Here is a 20,425-nt window from a genome sequence, read left to right on the forward strand (position 1 = left end):
AAGATGCTGGTTGGGGAGGGGGGAGTGCTGAGCCCAGGGTCGTCCAGACCATGACGACCAGCTCTTTGCGAAATAGTATGGAAGGCAAGAAGGGCCTCTTAAAATCAGACTTGTCTGCAAATGCCAGGCGTGGAGGGAGGGAACCTGGAGGGCAAGCAGGCACGCAGAGGCCTGGGGGCCGTGGGTGAGGGGCACGGCCCCCGCAAGCTGGGCCTTGCAGCCCTCAGCGAGACAAGCAGCCGGGACAGGGCGTGCTGCATCCCTGCAGGGGAGGCTGGCCTTGGGGTAAGGAGGCTGGCGGGGGAGGGCACTCCAGCCCAGACGGGACGTGTCTCAACTGGCTTCCAGCCTTGCAGCCCCTGGCAGGAGCGGCAGGGCCTGACACCACTCCCCCTGGATCTCCGCGCCAGGCCTCTGGCACCCGGGCCAGCCCACAGGGTCCCTGATCCCCGAGCGTGCCAGCGCTGGGCAGGGCAGCCAGGGACCAGGCCTGGCCACTTCAGTCTGCACCTGCCAGGGTCGGGGCAGAGGGCACTCTGTATGGCTGACTGGCCGGGGTAGAGGTGGGGGGAACCGCTGGTTTAGGAATGAGCTCCGGAAAGATAAAACGCAAAAGCAAACACAGCAGCAGAGTGCGCTGAAGGACGGACGGACGAGCAGCCAGGACAGACACACAGTCCGGCAGGCCTAAGCCCACCTGGGCACTTTAAGAACAAAAACAAAACACATCAAAGAACCCCCAAAACTCTAAATGCCCTTCCTGGGCCCTGGGAGAGCACTGCTGGGCTCCTCCTGGGGCCGGTGCTCTGAGGTGGGACATCTATCTCCCGACAGCCTCCTGCCTGAGACCTTGGAGCAGGAGGGACCACCGCCCGGGCCCACGCAGCAGGGCCTAGCCTACAGCCGTCCCTGTCGCCGGAGTGGCCAGCGTGTGCTGAGGCCTGCAGCTGGGGACCCACAGCTCTGGGCAGGAGCGGGAAGCTGGGCAGCCAGAGCACTTCGCCGTGTCCGGCTCAGCTCCCCCACTGTCGCTGTTGGTCTTTGCGGTGTGTCTTGGGACCTCAGCTGTGAGCCTCGGGGGGCCTGTCCTCACCTTCGGGCTCTTTCGAACCTACCTTGGGGCACACCTTTGGCCCCTGTGCCTTCTGGCTCCTGGTAATGATATTGAGAAACGGCAGCATCAAATGCAGAGCCAGCCCGGAGGCCCCCCGGCTCCCCAGGTGGTGCAGGAAGCCACCGCTGATTCGAGCAGGGAGAGACCCTGCTGGACAAGGGCCGTGTGCACTCCAGCTGGCCAGCAGCCACCCCGGAGAGCTCGGGGGCGGGGGCGGCCCATTCTCAGGACAGCTTAGCTGGGCTTAGGACAGTCCTCGACTTAGAAAAAAAAGGGGCTCGAGGAAAAGCCGACGGTAACCTCTCTGGGCCTGTAAATGTCACGCCTGTTCTGCGTGTGCACAGTGGGCCACGGGTCTGTCTCGTGGTGTGGTGCCACGGGAGGGTTGAATAACCAGCCACACATCCGCCAGGTCTCCCACCAGACCTTACAGGACAAGAATGACTATGGCTGGCACGCAGTTAAGGAAACCGAGGCCCGGAGAATGTCACGGCCATGGCAGCTTGTGAGGCCCAGAATGAAAACCGGGTCCATCTGACCCCCACGCCTCAGCACCACAGAAACCGTGGACAAGGAGGTGGGGGCAGCCCTGGTGGGCTTCAGGAATTCCCACCGGAGCCCGCCCAGCCCCGTATCCTGCTGCCCGGTCTCTAGCACCCTCCGGGACCCTGCGTCGTCCTCCCGGCCCCGCAGGGAGCGCGGCCCCACCATGAGCAGCCGACGCTGTCGCCGCCGCCGCCGAGCGTGCGCAGCACTCACCTCTCCTGTGCTGGTGTGGGGGGCTCCGGGGCTCCCAGGGTCCTGCGGATGTAGTCTCGAGAGCGGATGTCAGCCTGAGGAGAGGGGCTCCCGTGAGAGGTGCTGGCGTCTACACAAGCCCCCACCCCACGACACCCCGGTACAAACTCTTGCTTCCTGGACAAAGCCACACAGGTGACGCCAGGCTGTCACAGGCCCAGCCTTCGGGAACAGGAGCTGCAGCCCCGTGAAGGACACAACGGCAGGTCCCTGAAAGGCCCGAGTGGACAGGCTGAGCGGGAGGCCGTGGGTTGTCCCCGGGACCCAGCGGCGCCCCGGGGCTCCTGCCGGCTTCATGGCCTGTGCTGCTGGAGCTTGTGATTCTGCCCCAGCCTGCTCTCCCGGCTCCCGGCTGTGTCTGCTACAAGCCCCCCCGCACCCAGGGAAGTGTCTCCAGGTCCGCGGAGTCACGAGCACGGTGGTCAAGTCCACCTGAGGGACGGGGCTCTGGCCATGGCGGGACCCCAGAGATGCCTCCTGATGCCCAGCGACTGGGAACCAGGGGCCGCGAGTCACAGCCACACGCGGGCTGCTGCTGCCACCTGCAGGCCGTCCTGCGCACCAGCAGCCGGGAAAGGTGCCAGGTCCCCAGGAGGTGGCTGTGGCCAGGATGGGGGAGCTGAGCTGCGTGGAGCGGCTCTCAACAGTGTGGCTGGGGCCCCTGGGTCACCTTGAGATGTGCCGGCACAGGTCACGGGGAGATGGGGGAGACGGCAGGGATGAGGGAGCTTCCGGGCGCTTTGCCCTCCTGTTCTACAGCAGCAGCGCTGAGCCAGGAGCCTGTGCCCCAGGGCCGGACAACACAACCAGCACCTCTGTCTAGAAGGGCTCCCCCAGCTCCTCTGAGTGGCCCAGAGAGCCACTGCTTGTGACTCACACCCAGGTCCCCGCGGGGAGCCTTGCTGAAGGGCTCGCGCCACCCTGGTTCTGGCGACCCCTTCCTCGGAGCTTCCTGCCGGCGTCAGATTCATGCCCACCCCAGGGCCTTGACAGACGTGGGTCCCTGAACCCGGACCGCCTTCCCCCTTCTCTGGCTGGTCTCTTCCTGAGGACGGTTTCTCTGGGTCCTCATGCCCCAGGCTTCCCTGGGACACACACTTCCCTGAGAATGGTGATGCCCCGTCACCACCGAGCCACCAACATGTGCTCAGTTCTAGCCCCTATGAGCTGCGTTTCTTCTCAGCAGAGTCCACCTGGTCCCCAAAGTTCTGCCCCACCCCCCCACCCCCCGTCCCTGATGTAGGTGCTGGGGGCCTGGCCCAGCCACATCCCACAGTCTCCTAACTGATGACCGGTCCAGAATGAGGCTTGCTGAGCACCACCTGCAGCCCCGCAGAGGACGGGGGCTCCCTCCCAGGCCAGCCAGGCAGGTTGGGCACCGAGGGGTTGGGCAAGGGTGGGCAGGCCACTCTGCCGCCCGAGCCGCTATCAGCTGATGTTCCCGATGACTCCAGTACAGGACGTTGGACGGCGCAGCAGGCTGATGCTGCAGGCAGGCCAGGGCGCCAGGAGGAGCTCTGCTGCCCCCGCCTGCCCCCAGGGCCCAGCGGGGCCCAAGCAGGCCCTGCCACAGGAGCTTATGCTGAGGGCAGAGCAGCAGGCGCACGCGGCCCACCCACCTGTCGCACGGGCTCCGGGATCCGGAACCTGCAGCAGCCTCGGGTCAGACGCACGGCAGCCTCCAGGCTTATCTTGTGGCCCACAGAGACGTAGAGGGGCCTGCTGCTGCGGTCGTGGCTCTTCAGGGCCTAGGACGAGGAAGGCAGAGTCAGGGCGCAGTTGAGACAAGCCCCGGGGGCTTCACGACAGGTAATAGGTTGGGGGCAGGCCACGGCGAGGACAGCCCAGAGGTCCCCTCCACACAGCCAGGGGCGGGGGGCTCAGGGCACCCCCTGGCTCCGTCAGAGGGGCGGGGGGAGGCGGGTAGGGTCTGGGGCGCAGGAGCGACTGGGTACGTGTTTGTGGGTCCCACCCCCCCAGGGGTGCAGGCCCGGGCAGCTCACCATGCCCAGGACGGTCCCAGAGCCTCCTACCAGAGGAAATGAATCCCCGCCAGCCTGCAGAAGTCGTATCTGGAAAACAGGAAGAAAAAACATGCAAAATGCCTTTTCTCAGTGGAAAGCAGAGGGTAGGCCTGAGCAGCCGCTGGGCGAGGCGGGGGAGAGCCCAGGTCTCCACGTGGTCTGTCCTTGCGAAGCCGAGCGGTCTCGTGGCCATGGGCATACCCATCCCATGAGCGAACTCGGCATCCAGGAGGCAATCCCTACACCGCCCGACCCTGACGAGGACCTTCGAACTCAGTTCTCTCTTCCTTGTTCTGCGAACAAGGAACCGGGGCCTAGAGAAGAGGCAGCAGCCCACCCAGGTCCCAGAATTGATGCCTGGAGGTGCCGGGCTGCCATGAAGGCCTGGCACCCGCCCACCCAGCCTGGCGCTTCCTACGGGCCAGGAGCCCTCCCTGCCACGCTCTCTCCTGCGAGGAATTTAAGGATGTTTGACTCAACCCAACAAAGTCTTTTTAGGGGCGGTGATTGGTCCACTGAGTGACTCAGGAGCCTCCTCAGTTGGGTCTGGGGCCCGTCCACTCCACCACCAACTGTTCTGGGCAGACACAGGTCTGCCCGGAGGAATAAGACAGATGTGATTGCTGTTCTCGGAGTCTGCCACCCCGCAGTAGAGGCAGACGTGTCACCGGGTCCCTCTGGAGTGGGTGTCACGTTCCCAGTGCCAGCCTCGAGGGGCCAGAGTGGGGGGATGCTGGGAGAAGGTGCAGTGAGGAAAGGCCGAGGCAGGCTGGGCAGCACCAACCCTCAGGCCCTGGACTGGGGCTGGCGAGAAGCAGAGAGGGCCTCACGGGCTCCCCAGTATCCTGTCCCCAGTGACCGGAGGCTCCTGCCCTAGACGGGCTGCCGCAGCAACGCACAGGCAGCAGGGATGGGGGCGGCAAGCACATGCCCAAAAGGCTGGAGAGCTCAGAGGGCACTACCCCAGGCGGCCGCTGTGACCCCCGACCCACGGGGGACACGGGCCTCCACGGAGAACGGTGGGGCTTTCTTCTTTGGGATGAGGAGAGTGCCGGCAGGCCAAGCCGGATCGGAGGTGCCTGTGGGGCAGGCCCCTGCGTGCCCCCCACAGGCCCTCTCCGTCCTCCCCTCGTGCGGGCATCGCCGTGGCCCTCACCTTCTCCTTGTGCTGGGCGTCGTTCTCCAGCCCGTCCACCTGCAGGAGCTTCTTGGCCACCCCAACGCAGGGCAAGTCTGTGAGGACGCCGAGGTGGCAGGCCACTCCGAAGCCTACAGGACAGAGGGTCAGGCTGGGTTGGCGGGTGGTGAGCCCAGCAGTGCGGAGACGGTGCAGGGACAGAGGACAAGCCAGAGCGAGCCGAGTGTCCCCAGGTAGGCCGAGGCCTGTCGGCAGACTGAGCACCGAGGAGAGAGGAGCGGGAGAGCCGCCCGCCCTCGGACGCGGCCCTCTGCCTTCACGGGTGTCCGGCTGGGGTGGAAGAGGCCTCCCTCCCCCTGGCGAGGTCGGGGGCCAGATTCGCTCGCGACGCTTCACACCGGCTCTCTCCCACTTTCTGGCACTTTCCATCCTCTTCTCCTCTTTGTGGCCGCCGTCAGGCCTCAGCTTCCCTCCCAACTCATTCTTGGGGCTCCTGCCAGGCATGGCGCATGCCGTGACTGGGGGCCTGGCCCCACGCTGGCACCCTCGGGTCCCAGGGCCAGCCTTCCTGGGTCCCTCTGCTGCCCCACCCTCAGGCTTGTGGCCCCCCACAGGTCACTCTGGGGTCAGCGCCCCAGGGCGCAGGTGGGTTCAGAGTTTCCCAGCGCCAGTGGGGAATGGGCACTCCGGTCTGGCTTCGGTCGAAGGCCTGTCACTGCCTGAGGTGGGACGAGTGGCACGAGTGGGACAGGCTCGCTGGGCAGCAGCCAGGACAACGGGCCGAGCGTGCCTGCGACAGGCCAGCGCAGAGCGCTAGGGGAGGCCCCGGCGGGAGTGACAAGCAGGGCGGGGTCCCGACAAGGCAAGCATGCCCAGGAAAGCGTGGCCAGGGCCTGGCTGGCGGCAGAGGGCCCGGGGCAGGGCACAGACACAGGCACTCCACAAGCGCACTGGTCGGAACTGCCCCCTCTGGGCCCGGTCTTTCGGGAGCAGGATTACCTCGGTGGTGGAGAACCCCGTTTCCATCCACAAGGAGGACCTGGAAGAGCCACAGGTGAAAGTCAGTCGGCCGAACCGCCCCTCCTCCATCAGGCCAAGGCATCCTGGAGCAGGACGGGCAGGCTGCCACGTCTGGGGGGATGGCGGCTTTTTAGAAAATCTGAGCCCTCTCCTCAAGGTAAGAGTGCCTCCTTTCCAGGGAGTTCCGAGGTCTCCCTGCGTGGCGGGTTGTGCGGCCGGCCCAGGCCTTCCCTCCTCGGTGGACACCAAGGCCCTTCTCCCCGGAGTCGAGGTACCTGCCTGGGGCACAAGGCGGGGCTCCTTCTCCCGCAGCCGCCGCACCGCGTCCACCAGGAAGGGCACTTCTCGGAAGGCCAGGAAGCCCGACACGTAGGGAGCCGTCAGGCTAACCATGCAGCAGTCCTCATACACCACCTGTCACCGGGCACCGGGGTCACAGGTGGGCGTGGCCCTCAGCCCTTCGTCCTTCCAGCCTCGTGGAGCTGCCAGCTCCCTCCCTGTCTCCCAGCCCCACCCATCTGGGGGGAGAGTGCCTGGTGACAAGGTGATCATCCTGCAAATGGGTGAGGGGGAGCCAGCCTGTGGCCTTTCAAAGGTGCTCACACGCTTCCCGCACCGGACCCTCCTGCTCGGGTCCCCGCTGTCCGCCCCACACCCGGAGGCCGGCCGTCAGGAGGCTCAGAGAAGACAGAGCACGTCTGTGAGACACTGACAGAGAAAGGACGCCGCTGCTCCCCGTCAGAAGCCACGGCCAGGCCTTCAGAGGTCATGAGCACAAGAAAGGCCAGCCGGGCTCTGTGAAAAGAGATTTCAAAGAATCCAGAAAAAGACAAGTGGGCTCAGAGCTAGACAATCTGAAAGAGAAAACAGGTCCCAAGGGACAGGAGTCTAAAGAGAGACCGAGAAGGGCCAGAGGAAGAGCCCCGGGGCCGTCCAAACCACACCTTCAACCCCCTCTGGAAGCTGGGCTCGAAGTGCCTGTGCCCCAGAGAAGGGGCCGCTGTCGCCGAGCACGAGGCTGGGGCTGGGCCTCCAGCATCCTGACGGTGGACTCGCGGAAGCTTATCCAACTGCCAGTGACGCAAAGCGGGGGCTCTGGGCCACAGACAGGGCAGAGAAACAGCTTGGCGGTGAGCCGGGCAGCTGGAGTGGAGCCCCAGGACGCTTAAATGTGGCCCGAACTCTCACAGGTTCACGGCTGCTTATGTCCGAATCTGTCCACACGGGCTCCAGAAACCGGAGATCCACAAGGAGAGGACATGTAGCTCCGTGGACACCTCGTCCACGGCACGACCCAGGGACGAGCCAGTGACAACCGTCTGGGCGCACCTACACGTGGAAGCGAGCGGCCGGGAGCGGCAGAGGCAGCTCTGCATCTGGGCCGGGCGGCTGGGGACTGGGGGCGGATGGCCGGCACCGGGGGCTGTTCGGAATGAGGCCTGTGGGCAGTCCTGGCCAGCGGGGGCCTGAGGGAAGAGGCGTGGGAGGACACGGGACCAGCAGGGCCCTTGCAGGAGGACGCGGCCTCTGGGGAGAAACGGGGGAACCCTGCAGGGTTGTGTAGAGGACGAGGCCGGGAGCGTGAGGCCCTTCAGGGACGAGAGTCAAGAGGCGGAAGGCACGGTGGCTGTCGTCGGCTCGGAAAAGGACAGCACTTGCTGGAGCGACTACACGTCACTGTCCCTCTGTCCCTCGCGACCTGAGAAACCCAGCCAGCCGCCCACAGCCCCGGGCCTCCAGACACCCGTCGAAGCACGGCTCGCCACGCACACGGAGGGCCGCGCCAGCTCAGACGGCCATGACCCGAACTCGCGACTCGGTGAGTAAGCGCCGCCGGCTGCCGTGCGGTGGTGGCAGACAGTGTGCGCTATTCCGACGCGCAGACGAGAGCACCAGCCAAAAGTTAACAACTCACGACGGCCAGAACAGCCAGAGCGCGTGGCTGAAGAGGAGAAACAGGGCGATGGGGCCGGGCACGTCAAGCCTCAATCCAAGCAGCGTTCCAGAAAGAAAGGAAATCTGACCCCACACATTCAAAGAGCCAGCTGCCAGCTTGGGGACACAGACCTGCACCGGCCAGCTCGGGAAGTACATGAGCGAGCGAGAGGAGAAAAGGAAACAGGCGCGGTCACAGGCACCCCCGGCCCGAGTCCACGTGACCTCCACGTGGCGCAAGGGCAGCAGAGGGCTCCACGACATGTCCGACCCCTGCAGACGGGAAAATTTCAGTAGCAGCTCGAGAGGCAACTGGGGAAGAGATACAGACAGGGATCCCGGAGGGGCTACGGGACTGTGAAGACTGCTGCCACGGAGGTCTCTCCAGGGACAGGCCTGCTGAGGGGCTCCCCGGTGAGCTGTCACCACCTCTGGGACACACCAGCGGAGCCTTTGAGGCGCACACGGAAAATGCGACCTCTAGTGGGCAACGGCTGGGTCTGAGCAGAGAGGACATGCGGATTCAAGGTGTCACCCTTACAGTGTTTCAGTGTTTACACGTTTCCCAGTTAGAAATCTGGAAAAAGGGACAAACTCAGTCGTGTAACAGGTGTGTGAGCACGAGCCGGTCCGCGGTCCCTGGGAAGATCTGCAGCTTTCAGCCTCAGTGGTGACGTGGCCCCGAACACTCAGTCTCTGTGCATTTAGACCGGCCGGACTCGGGGGGCACTCGGCTCAGTCCTGGGGCCAGACGTAGAGCCGGATGCCGCTAAGTGCGGGCATCCCGGGGGGCCAGCAGCGGGGGAGCTGGAAGTCAAGTCAGCGCGCCTCCGAGCACAGAGCGGGGCAGACGGCGGGATGGTGGCCCGCTCCCTTGGGCAATACGAAGCAGGCGTCCAACCACCGGGCCCTGGTGCGCGGCCCCCATCCGTCAGGATGCTGGGGAAAGGGCTCCCGGCTGCGCCGGCCACCACAGGGATACCTGGTTAAGGAAGCGGACTTCCAGCTCGTACATGGGGTCCTCTTTCTTTCCAGAACTGAGCTGGGGCTCTGGGATTTACGTATTCTTAAAAGCTTTATCGGGATAGAATTTACTACCATGAAGTTCCTTGTTTGGAGCACGCGCTTCAACGTTACTTACGGAGTCGTACATCCTTCTGATCCTAGAACACTTCCATGACCCCCCCAATAAATCTTGCTTCCATCAGGAGTCACCCCGTCCCTCCCTCTCCCTGCCCCTCAGCAACCCGGCGTTTACTGTCTCCGGATCCACCTAAGGGGCCTGCGGGAGGCTGACCCGGCAGACCTGCCACCAGGCACTTCGGGGCCTCCGCACCAGACCGCGGCCAAGCCCCTCTCCTGGTCTAAGCTCCCCAGCGCGGGACGATGAATGCGGGGTCCGCTCAAGCAGCGGGCACTCTGCTCCGTGCCGGGGCTCCAGGAGGAAGACAGGCTCCCCCCACGCTTGAGAACCCTGTCAGTGCGGTGACTTGGTTACGGAGCCGGGGACGAGAGGCGGGGAGCCCCGCAGCGAGGGGAGAACAGAGACGGACCCTGGGAACTCGGTTCCCCGAAGTGAGACCAGCGGACGTTTATTTGTTGAGGGCCAACGCCTCGCCTTCCGCGCGCTCTCACCCACCCTCACAACGGAGCTGTCTGTTCCCGAGGGAGAAAAGGTCGTGAGGGGCGTAGGGGGAGGAGTGGGAGCGGCAGAGGGGAGGTAAGGACCCCTGGCGGTCCGGTTCCCGAGGCTGTGCCCCTTCCCCGAGGCCACCCTACATACTGACCGGGGGGACCCGGGGGCCAGGCTCCCCGGCCACCCCAAAGCCAGCTCTCGGCGGCGGCGGGCGCTGGGTGCGTGTCTGCCACGTTGGGGCTGAGCGGGTCCTCCCGGCGAAATGAAAGACACCGAAGCGGGAACAGTGGGTCTCCGGGAGCAGCCGAGCAGGGAGCTGCAGAGCTTGTCAGGCTCTTCTTCAGTCAAGGCTTCCTCAACCGCGGACCCCAAACGAATCCCGGGCATCCCGCGGACTCGGGCGCCTCCGAGTGTCTCCACGGGCAGGCCCGGAGCTAGGCGCCTGCCGCCACGCGGGTGGGCACGGCCACGAGGCTCCCACCGCTGCGGGGCGCACGTTCTGGGAGGGCAGAGGGACCCGCCACTCCCACCCCAGCGCAGAAAAGGGGAACGAGAGGGCCGGGGAGGGCCGGGGAGGGCAGGGCAGGTGCCTACTGGGACCTTAACTTATCAGCAAGCACAGCCCCAGGGACCAGGCGGCCCCAGAGCGCGCCAGGCGGAGTCCCTGAGGACGGTCGCAGCACCGAGAGGGTCACAGCGGGCAGAGCCGACGCAGGAAACCCCGGAGGCTGACGGACGGGGCGCGGCCGGGGGCAGATTCCCGAGCACCCAGGAAGAGCGAAATGGAGCCAGCGCGGGACAGGGCGGAGCCGAAGGTGTGCGGGGGGCCTGGGGACCCGGGGACGCGCAGCCGGGGCAGCGCGGGCGCACGCTGCGGGTGCGGGGATGCGACGCCGGACGCGGTGGAGCCGAAGCCGACCGGGGACACTCGGACGTCAGGTCGCGAAGCCTCCCCCGCTCCTACTTCGCTCCGTCCCGACCCGCTCAGGGAACCCACGAAGGCGGACGCGGGCTCTGCGGGCGCCGCGCGGGGTTACCTCGAGCTCGGGGTAGCTGAGCACCACCAGGGACGCGCAGGCGCGGACGCCGTCGCCCTTGACGAAGGACACGTCCACGCCCCCGACCCTCCGCAGCCCCGAGAGGGCCGCGTCCCGCTGCCACGCCTCCGTGTCCCCGACCACGACGAGGGCCTTCAGCCGGGCTTGCTCCCTGAGGGCGACACACGTCCAGCGCATTCCGGACCCCGCACGTCCGGGCCCGGGGCGGCGGGGGCTTGAGGCTCTTCCCTGGGGCACTCCCGGTCTCACCACCCTCTTCCCGGGGAGCCGGCCTCGGGGACCCCCGCTCCGCGGTCCCGAACCCCCGCCCCGGGGTCGCCCCCTCCGCGGTGCCGACACCCCCGCCCCGGGGTCGCCCCCTCCGCGGTCCCGAACCCCCCGCCCCGGGGTCGCCCCCTCCGCGGTCCCGAACCCCTCGCCCCGGGGTCGCCCCCTCCGCGGTCCTGACCCCCGGCCCCGGGGTCGCCCCCTCCGCGGTCCCGACCCCCGGCCCCGGGGTCGCCCCCTCCGCGGTCTCGACCTCCTCTTCATACCGCACCGAGACCCGGCGCCGGAAGCAAGCCCCGCTGACCTCACGGACTACAACTCCCGAAGTCCCTTTCGTCTGCGCACCGGAAGCGGGACGGGCCCCCGCAGCCCCAAAGTCACTCCAGACCCCAAAACTTGGCAGCCAGCCAATCGCCTTACCGTTTCCAGAACGACAGAGTTTCCTCAGGCGGCGGCGCCTCAGCCTCCCCGGCCATGGCGCGCCCCTCAAGGGCCCTTTCCGGTGGTGTCGCTTCCGGCTCACGTCACTTCCGGAGGCCCGCGCGCAGGCGCCCGGCCGTCTTCGTGGGCTCGGAGCGGTGGGCTGGGCTCGGGGTCGGACGGCTGTGCGTCCGGACGCCGCCGCCTAGTGGCGGGAGGCTCCGGGGAGCCGCGAAATGGGGAGTCCGAGCGCGTGCGCGGGAGTCCCCGTCTGGGCGAAGGCTGGGGCAGAGCGCCGAGGGCGGCGAAGCCGAGGGGTGGGCGGGCCGGGGCTGGCTGCGGGCAGGGCGGGGCGGCAGCAGGGCGGCTGGCACAGCGCCGTCTGCTCGCTGCTGGGGAGGGCGCCGGCCGCAGGCTCCGGGCACCGGGAGGTGTGCGGTGCGCGCGCGGGCGCGGGGCGGGACCGGCCGTCCCTCCCGGCCTCCGCACTCCGCCGCTCCGGCTCGGACGCGGCCACCGAGCAGCAGCCCCGCCCCCGGCACTGCGACTTCCGGCCCAGCGGCCGCGGGGGACGTCCCGAGAGCAGGACGCGGCCGACCCCGGGCCAGACCCCTGGGTCACCGCCACACTGCCCGCGGACAGCCGTCGGAGCGTGGACTCCGAGCTCCTCCGCGGGGGCACGTTCACTCCGCGCTCCCTTGTGCCAGCCTCGCGCTGGGCGCGGGGGTCACGGCGTCCTCGCGGGGCTGCGGCGAGCCTGCGGTGCGGACCAGGAGGGGCCAGCCCACTGGACGCCGGCGGTGGGGAAGCCCTCTCTGGGGCCGCAGAGGAGCCCGGGCAAAGGGCACAGCACGTGCAAGGGTCCTGTGGTAGGCAAGACGGTGTATCTGAGGCAGAGAAGGCGGCCCGCGAGGCTGACATGGAGGCACTTGGCCCACGGTGTATGTCCTACGGGCGGATCAGAGGAGTGTGGATGGGAATGGTCTGAATACAGACCGCGACAGGAGCCATGGGCGTCCGAGGTTCGGGAAAGCCGTGCCAGAGCATTTCACAGCTGCCAGGGCCTTGAAGGACAGGCAAGTGTCCAGCAGGGAGAAGGAATGAGGACCACTTCTGGGTACCACTGCACCCCGGGCACGGCGTCCTGTCCTCTCCCCGCACTGTCTTCTCTCTCGCCACAGCACTGAGGTGCTGTACACACCGAGAGGCTGGGGCTTAAAGAGGTCAAGGGCTTGCTCAAGGCCAAGAACTGGCAAATGGGAACGTCCAGATTCGCACTGGGTTCTGCCTGGGAGGTGTTGTGTGTGGGCGTGTGGCACACGCGGTGTGGATGAGGAGGACCTTGGATTGGGGGCCATTCGTGGGCCTGCGGAGCTGGAGCCAACGTGGCTCTGGGCGGAGGCTCTGCCATACTTCGGGGTACAGGCAGTCGGGGGCAGGGAATGCTAGGCCCCTGGGGCACTCCTCATCAGGCTGGGTGTGGAGGAATGGGGCAGGGCCGGGGGCAGGTCTGTGTAGGATGTGCCAGGCCTTGGGGCGGCACTGTGTGGGCTCCAGCTGGGGCCCTTCCCACTTCTCCCTGCTCTTGCCTCGATGGCTCCCCCAAATCCTCCCACCTCCTCAGAAGCAAGCAGCGACCTGCTCTCCCCGGGCCCCCGATGAGGTGAGGTCAGCACTTGCCCTTTCCTGGCGCTGCCTTTCCCGTTGGAGCTGGGACCCACAGTGCCTGTGCACAAGCTTAATTAGTGACCGAGAAGGGCTTGGGAAGCATTGCCCGAACCCAGGATTCCCGACACATCTCCCGGCGGGCTCAGTTAACAAAGGAGCCCGGGGCCACCCGTACGTTTGCGCACACACCAAGAGGAGACGGCGATCAGTCATGACGGTTCTCGGGTGAACCACCACCAGCCGAGCGAGCGTCTCTGCCTGGGCTGAGAGGAGGAGCGGCCACTGCGAAGCGTGCAGGTGGCCGGAAGCCATCAGAGACGGGAGCAAGGCGGAGGGGAAGGTGGTGGTCACTGAGGACACGAGCAGGCGGGGGCGGGTCGGTGGGCTTGAAACAAACTGCGGCTGAAAGAGGGGTCTGACAGCAGGGCAGGCCCTCGTCCGGATGCCCAGAGGTTCTCTCCCGGAGGAGCCTTTCCGTTGGGAAGAGAAAATGCAATTCTCCCCCAAGTGGTGTTTCAGCACTCAAATGGAAGCGGGCCGCTGACCCTTCATCCCTCGCGGATCTCTACTCCCTGTTACAGAGGAATGGTCGTTCCCATCCCGCAGCCCGACCGTGGGCCCAGTGCTCACACCTCGGCGGCAGCGCGGCCAGATCCCGGCGAAGGCATCTCGGGCAGGGTGTGCACGTTCGCCCCTCTGACACCGAGGCCGCGGGTCCTGCCCCCGGAGTGTGGCGCCTGGCGATGGGTGGCCAACCAGGGGTCCCCACCTCCACGGTCGTTTGGTCCTGACGGACATTTACCTCGCGCCTTCTACACCAGAGTGAACACTTGCGGTCCAGAACCTTCCAAGCGAAAGATCTACAGAAAACCCAAGCCATTGCCCGAGGCTGAGCTGGTGTCTACTTGCCACACACAGAAGCTCCGCCCTCAAAGACGATTCTAAAGCAGCAAAACTCAAGTTTATTAAAACAAATATGACAAGAAAATTTATATTTGCTTGTGCTAAGCCAGTGTATTTCTTTAAAAACAAGACAATGCTAGATACGACAGTTAAGGCTTCAAAAGCATAGCACACAAAATACCTTCATTAAAAAAGCTACGAAAAAGTGTGGGGGAGAAAACTCCCAGCCATAAAAAAGTTTCACAGCACAAGACCGAGGCCTGACTCTGCCCGTGGAGGTGCGGCACAGCAAGGACCCAGAGCGGCACCTGAGGGCCACACTGGCTCCGTCCCAGCTTCGAGGGATTCCAAGTGCAAGTCGAGGAGTTGAAGACGCCCCCCGCCCATGACATGGTCAATCCCGGTGGAAGGAGCCTTTGGATAGCGTAGAATGACGGAACAATCGTAGGTTCCTCAGTGCAAGGGGCTGTTGAATCAGATGAACCTCGGAGGGGTCTGGATTCCTGCGCCCCCTTCCTCAGACACAGAAGAGGACCCGGGCGGCTTCTTCTGCCTGCCGCTCCCTCCACCACAGCTGCAGGGTCCACAGCGGTCCTGGCAGCATTCTCTGGTCCTGCAGCTCGCACCCCGAGGGCCTGATTTCAAGCTGCCGGTTGTTCACTCATGGGGATTGTATACGGAAGACGTCCGCCTCTGACTCGTGAACAGCGGGCATCTCTGTGCGAAAGGTGCTGAGCCCCCGAGAAGCAGGAGTCAGGCAGGCCAGAGGCCACAAGTGTCTGAGGACATCGTGCAAAAGACACACGACCCTCCCGGGAAGAAAAGAGGTACAAGATCAGAGCTGATCGACTGCTCTCTTTTTCCTGTGTCAGAAACTTAGCTGGTTCTGTATTCTCTCTGAGTCTGTTTTTATGGCGTGGCTGAGCTCAGAGGAAGAACCTGACGGTCATATGTCAGGGACATCGAGGTCCCATCAAGACCACACGTTTATTTAGCATGATGCTGGCCAGTCCAAAAGTTCCCAGGAAAATGCCAGAACCAAGCCTTTGACCCAAGGTTAACTGATAAACTTTCATTCAGAATTTAAAAACCCTGGAATCAAACGTGAATCTGGCCAGCACACCAGTCTCATGATTGCGTGCACGAGGAAATTTCTGACCCGTGACACTCTGGGAGCTGCGTGAGGGCTGGGGGGTGTGGCTTAAGGCACGCACAGAACATGCTGACTTGTATTTTGGGAGGACACAGAAAAGGGTCTGGCACCTTTTCACACCTTCACGGAAGTCTACAAATATGTGTACCACTCGCACGACTGAAGGGACAGGAAGAAGAAACAAGCCGGCTTCTCCTCCGGTGCAGAATAAATGAGAAGGAAAACAGAAGCAAAATCAATAGCCCTGTCTCCCCCGCCTTTCTGGAGTGAGAGGGGCCGGGGTGGGTGCGTGACGGTCTCCAGCCGGCAAGCTGAAGGCCCCATCCGCTGCAGTCAGGGGACGCTGGGGAGCACGTGCCTGGTGCCCCAGAGAACGGAAGGGTGCTCGGTTCTGGTTTCACGGCGTCTCCGGTTCTCCCCTCCCCATGCGCAGCACTCACAATCTGAGGAGAAACGTGCACATTCCCTGAAGCAGTGTGGCCTTCCCGGCCACCCGCGGTGCAGCACACCGGGGTCCTGCGGCACCCCAGGAAGCCCCAGCCGGGGTGGCCGGTGGCAGAGGCTGGCGGAGCAGTCTACCTCGCTTGCCGAGCCTGCTTCAGCTCGGCGGCCATGCTCCACACGGGGACACAATTGTGCAGCTGTATCTTCTTAGGGAACTGGGATTCTAGTTCAGGAGGAATTTCACTGCCTTTGTCTTCCATGTAAATCACCAGAGTTTCTCCCAGGCTGAAAAACCAAGGAACAAGAGGCAGAAGGTTAAGCGTCTCCCATATTATGCAAGGACACCATCAGGGTCGTCACAGTCCCCAAGTGCTTGTGGAGACCGTCAAAGTCAAGTCAACCAACTAAGTGAGTTCCTGAGCGGGGACTAGAACCCACGGTGCGGGGCTCCAGGACGCACCTGCTGCTTACCGTACTGCACCATACAAACAGCATAGCACAGAGCTGACGCTGGGAATGGCCCGGTCTCGGTCCTGTAAGCACTCTGCAACGTGACTTGCTACCGAGCCACTCAAAGCCCCGGGGGGCTCAGTCGGCTGAGTCTGCCTTCAGCTCAGGTCATGATCCCAGAGTCCTGGGGTCAAGCCCACATCGGGCTCCCTGCTTCTCCCTCTCCCACTCCCCCTGCTCGTGTTCCCTCTCTCGCTGTGTCTCTGTCAAATAAATAAAATCTTTAAAAAAAAAAAAAGGGGGGGGGGAAGAAAACCAGGAATGGTAAATCCCTCCTATCACACTTACAAAATAGCCTGGTTAACACAGCAGATGTACAACATGAAACTATAAACCACAGGAAGAAAACACGGCAGAATCCTTTACAACCTTCGGGTAAGGAAGACCTGTATGGCTGTATTTTCCTAGTCCTGATAGAAAAATGGTCAGATCTGGCTTTCTGAAATTAAAGACCAAGGTAGAGCATTTGTAACATAACAAACAAAAAGTTAATCTTCGATCCTTTAAGATTATGATAAAAGGTAAACAAACCAAAGCAAACATGACAAATAATTCAGAGAAAGATACAAAACTGGCAACTTCCCTAGGGAGTAGGAAAATACAAGTGAAAATGAGATCTTTTTTTGGCCCTTAGATTGGTAAAAGTGTTAAAGACAGATAATATCCAGTGTTGGGCATTCTCACACGTTGGTGTGGCTTTTTTCTCTTCCTTCCTTTCTTCCTTCCTTCCTCTAGCCCCCCCTTTCTTTTTTAAAGATGTTTGCTTATTTATTTATTTCACAGAGAGCACAAGTAGGAAAAGCAGCAGGCAAAGGGAGAGAGAGAAGCAGGCTCCCCCGTTGAACAGAGAGCCCGATGCGGGGTTCGATCCCAGAACCCTGGGATCAGCACCTGAGCCGAAGGCAGACGCTTAACCCACTGAGCCCCGCAGGCACCTGGTTCCTGTTTCTCTAAACAGACAACTGCACCCCGGCTCCCCTCGCTAGCGCGCTTCGTATTTGTGGTTCCCTTCCACTCTGCTGTGTGGCGCACACCTGCACACATTACTGTTCTTTGAACTGCTGGTATTTACCCCAAAGATACAAACGTAGTGATCTGAAGGGGCAACTGCACCCCGATGTTTATAGCAACAATGTCCACAGGAGCTACACTATGGAAAGAGCCCAGATGTCCAAGGACAGATGAATGGATGAGGAAAAGGTGGTGCATATACACGACGGACATCTACGCAGCCATCAAAACAGACGAACTCTTGCCATTTGCAACGACGCAGGAGGAACTCAAGGGTATCCTTGTGAGCAGAGTCAGTCAGTCAGAGAAAAACAGTTATCATATGATCATATGATCTAGTGACGTGTGGAATTTAAGAAACAAAACAAATAAGCCAAGGGAAAGGGACGGAAAAATAAAAAAAGATGGAATCAGAGAGGAGACAAACCCTAAGAGACCCTCAGCCACGGGAAACAGACCGAGGGTGGCTGGAGGGGCGGGGCTGGGGGCCGGGGGCACTGGGTGACGGGCGCTGAGCGGGACACGGGATGCGACGAGCACCGGGCGTTGTGAGCAGCCGACGCGTCACTGACCTCTGTCCCTGAAACTAACAGTTCACTCGGTGTAAATTAGTTGAACTTAAATAATTTAGAAAAGAAGTTACAGTATAGGGACGCCTGGGTGGCTCAGTTGGTTAAGCAGCTGCCTTCAGCTCAGGTCATGATCCCAGCGTCCTGGGATCGAGTCCCACATCGGGCTCCTTGCTCCGCAGGGAGCCTGCTTCTCCCCCTGACTCTGCCTTCCACTCTGTCTGCCTGCGCTCGCTCTCGCTCGCTCTCTCTCTGACAAATAAATAAATAGAATCTTTAAAAAAAAAAAAAAAAAAAAAAAAAAAAAAAAAAAAAAAAAAAAAAAAAAAAAAAAAAGAAGTTACAGTATATATATGTGCACAGTGGAATATTAGTCATCAAAAGGAAGGAAATTCGCCACGTGCAGTGACGTGGACAGAGCCGGCGAGCGCTCCGCTGAGCGATCAGTCAGAGAAAGACCAACAGCGCGTGTTACCACTCCTCTGTGGACTTGAAGAAACAAATCGATAAAAAAAGGGAACGAAGCAAACAACAAAGAGAACTGGACCCTTAGCTCTAGGGAACCGACAGTGGTCGCCAGGGGCAGGCAGGGCGGGGGCAGGCGGGACAGGCGACGGGGTTAAGCGCACACACGCTGCGACGCCCGCGGAGCACGGTTCAGAGCTGCGGAAGCGCCACACGGCGCACCAAGAACTAACGTGACCCTGTGTTAATTACACGTCAACAAAAGAAGGAAAACTTAAAAATAAAATGCACATCTCTGACATAAGTACACTCGCTATGATGAAAATAGAGGACTTCCGTAATTATTTTAAGAAACCCAACAGAGAGCAAACCCAGAAGGCCAGCCTGCGGGGGGCCTGGGGGGAGTAAAACAGCAGGGCGCGGGCTTCTGAGGGGAGGCGGGATCTTCCGTGTCTGTGGAAGATGGGGACGATCGCGGGAGAGACGGCAGGACACCCGCGTGCGCATGAACCCGTCCGTACCTCCACTCGGGCCTGAATTCCTCGGCCTGGGGGGTCTTCAGTTTCAAGATCATCATTTCATGAAGCTCCAGGAGGAAGGAGTCGAGGTCCGTCTGATTCAGGAAAATGCTGAGGCACTTAGAACCTTCTAGGTCAAGATCCACTTTGTACTCGGCACTGATATCCCGGAAGGGCTCCTGGAATAAACCAGAACAGAGGCAGCGGGAGGCTGGGAGGCGGCGGGGCGGCCCCCGTCCAGCGGGGCTGTACTCACCTTCCGCAGCCGGAGCAGCTGTTCCGACCTGTGGGCCGACAGGAGCTGCCAGAGGGCGATGGCGTGCTTCAGCTGGCACCTCTGGAAGGCCTGAAAGCGCAACGGGCTCCTGAGCAGGGTGCGGGGCTGAGTGGGAACCAGCGGGTGGCTGCGGTGGCGCTTCTGCTCCCGCGCAATGGATCCCCCTCTCCACGGACACAGACGCCTCCCGCACATGTGGACCAGCCATGTGTCTGACTTTCGGAGTGTCCTGTCGTTCCGTCCACCACCCCCCTGCCCTGGCCCCGGTGTCCTTGTCCTCCGCGCCGCCGGTGCAGGCTCAGAGCCTGCACTCGCACTGCGGAAGCAGCCCTGGCTGGCGTGCCGCTGGCGCGTCTGTGGCCGGCCGGGTTCAGAGTCTCCCGCTGCGGACGCATCTCTGGCTCTAGCCAGAGCACCTTCTGGGGAGGCCCTGAGAGGCGCTAATCCTGGCAGGAAGTGGGGAGGGCAGTGTGGCTTCAGCTGCGAGGGAGCCCAGCCGAGACCCACCTGCAGAGCCAGGGCTGTCTGGTCGCCCATGCGCAGCATGTCTCGGACGTAATCATTCAAGGACAGGTTCGGATTGCCGCCGGCCGTGCTCAGAAACCCCAGAGCGACTTCGATGACGGACAGAGCTTCACAGACCTCGCTGTAGGACAGCAGCTGCCCGCAGATGGCGCTGACGGCTGAGTGCGGGAGGGCTTCCTAAGAAATCAAAGGCAGGACAGGGTTCCATGGCTGGGGCTTCCTGGGCATGGCTACCCGACAAGAGCACTTAAAACCTTGTTCACTGCCAGGCCACAGGGGAATGACCCCTTTACGATAATGACCCCTTAATAATAATGAACACTTAGTGACTCGTTCGTAGCAGCGGTATTCCAGACCCTTCACAGAAACAGACGTGAAGTCACCAAGTCCTCACAGCAGCTCCGTGAGGCCACTCACACGGACACACACACGCCAGGTACACACCCCACCACAGAAACCCAGAGAGCAGAACAAATCAGTTCTCTGGTCATGACATCGTTACCAAGAAACGAAAGCAGGGTTTCAACAAGAATGCTTCTCATTTGTGTCCTGCTTGGCCTCTGGAAAGAGCAGCGGGCCCAGGGAACTCGGGGAGACCCCCCATGGTTCCCGGAGCGAGGCTGCAGAGCCCCCGCAGGAAGGAAGCATGTGACCAGGCGACAGCACCAAGCACACAATCGGGGTGTCACAACCACCTGTGGCATCTTCTTCCTGATGTCCGTGAACAGACGCTCGTAGTTCCAGTCCCGTCTGTACACCAGAGTGGGTATTCCCTGAATTGAGAAAGAACACAGACTCTGGAAATGGACACCCGTGGAGGTTTCCTGAGTGGGAACCCCGCCGCGGGCCCGCGCCGTCTGCGCACCGCCGGGCAGAGCACACCGTGATGTCTGCGTCTGATCCACAGTCTATGGAACCAATAACACAACGAGGGACCCGGCCCTGCCTCGATGGCCATGTGGACGCCTCACG

The 20,425-nt window shown here is 62.6% G+C and overlaps 2 protein-coding genes across 8 annotated transcripts in view; both read right to left on the bottom strand.

Annotated features, from left to right (window-relative positions):
* Window positions 1-672: 672 nt before the first annotated feature.
* ENDOV (endonuclease V) lies at window positions 673-11,557 on the bottom strand. 5 transcript variants are annotated; one of them, XM_059147729.1, is made up of 9 exons: window positions 11,411-11,556; window positions 10,703-10,874; window positions 6,374-6,508; window positions 6,074-6,113; window positions 5,093-5,205; window positions 3,946-3,984; window positions 3,532-3,660; window positions 1,874-1,947; window positions 673-1,152 (listed from the first exon to the last, which is right to left on the bottom strand). In XM_059147729.1, exons 1-9 carry the CDS (start codon window positions 11,464-11,466, stop codon window positions 1,062-1,064), a joined length of 849 nt encoding a protein of 282 aa, XP_059003712.1. In that variant the 5' UTR covers window positions 11,467-11,556; the 3' UTR covers window positions 673-1,061. The 5 variants fall into 5 exon arrangements, 4 of the variants coding, with proteins under 4 accessions (XP_059003712.1, XP_059003711.1, XP_059003713.1 ...); XM_059147728.1 differs by having other exon boundaries at window positions 3,916-3,984; XM_059147730.1 differs by lacking the exon at window positions 11,411-11,556 and adding an exon at window positions 11,244-11,279 and having other exon boundaries at window positions 3,916-3,984.
* Window positions 11,558-14,017: 2,460 nt separating this feature from the next.
* Window positions 14,018-20,425, bottom strand: part of RNF213 (ring finger protein 213) — a 103,494-nt gene continuing 97,086 nt past the window's right edge. For 2 of the 3 annotated variants that reach the window (XM_059147724.1, XM_059147723.1), the window contains exons 64-69: window positions 20,149-20,226; window positions 19,436-19,630; window positions 18,908-18,997; window positions 18,655-18,830; window positions 15,714-15,863; window positions 14,018-15,577 (exon numbers count right to left, since the gene is read on the bottom strand). In XM_059147724.1, the coding sequence (XP_059003707.1) occupies window positions 15,571-15,577; window positions 15,714-15,863; window positions 18,655-18,830; window positions 18,908-18,997; window positions 19,436-19,630; window positions 20,149-20,226 (696 nt within the window). In that variant the 3' untranslated portion in view covers window positions 14,018-15,570. Of the gene's footprint in view, window positions 15,864-18,654; window positions 18,831-18,907; window positions 18,998-19,435; window positions 19,631-20,148; window positions 20,227-20,425 lie in introns of all 3 variants that reach the window. The other variant, XM_059147726.1, reaches the window with a different exon arrangement.

Source organism: Mustela lutreola, chromosome 15, assembly GCF_030435805.1.
Source record: "Mustela lutreola isolate mMusLut2 chromosome 15, mMusLut2.pri, whole genome shotgun sequence".
Classification (NCBI taxonomy): domain Eukaryota; kingdom Metazoa; phylum Chordata; class Mammalia; order Carnivora; family Mustelidae; genus Mustela; species Mustela lutreola.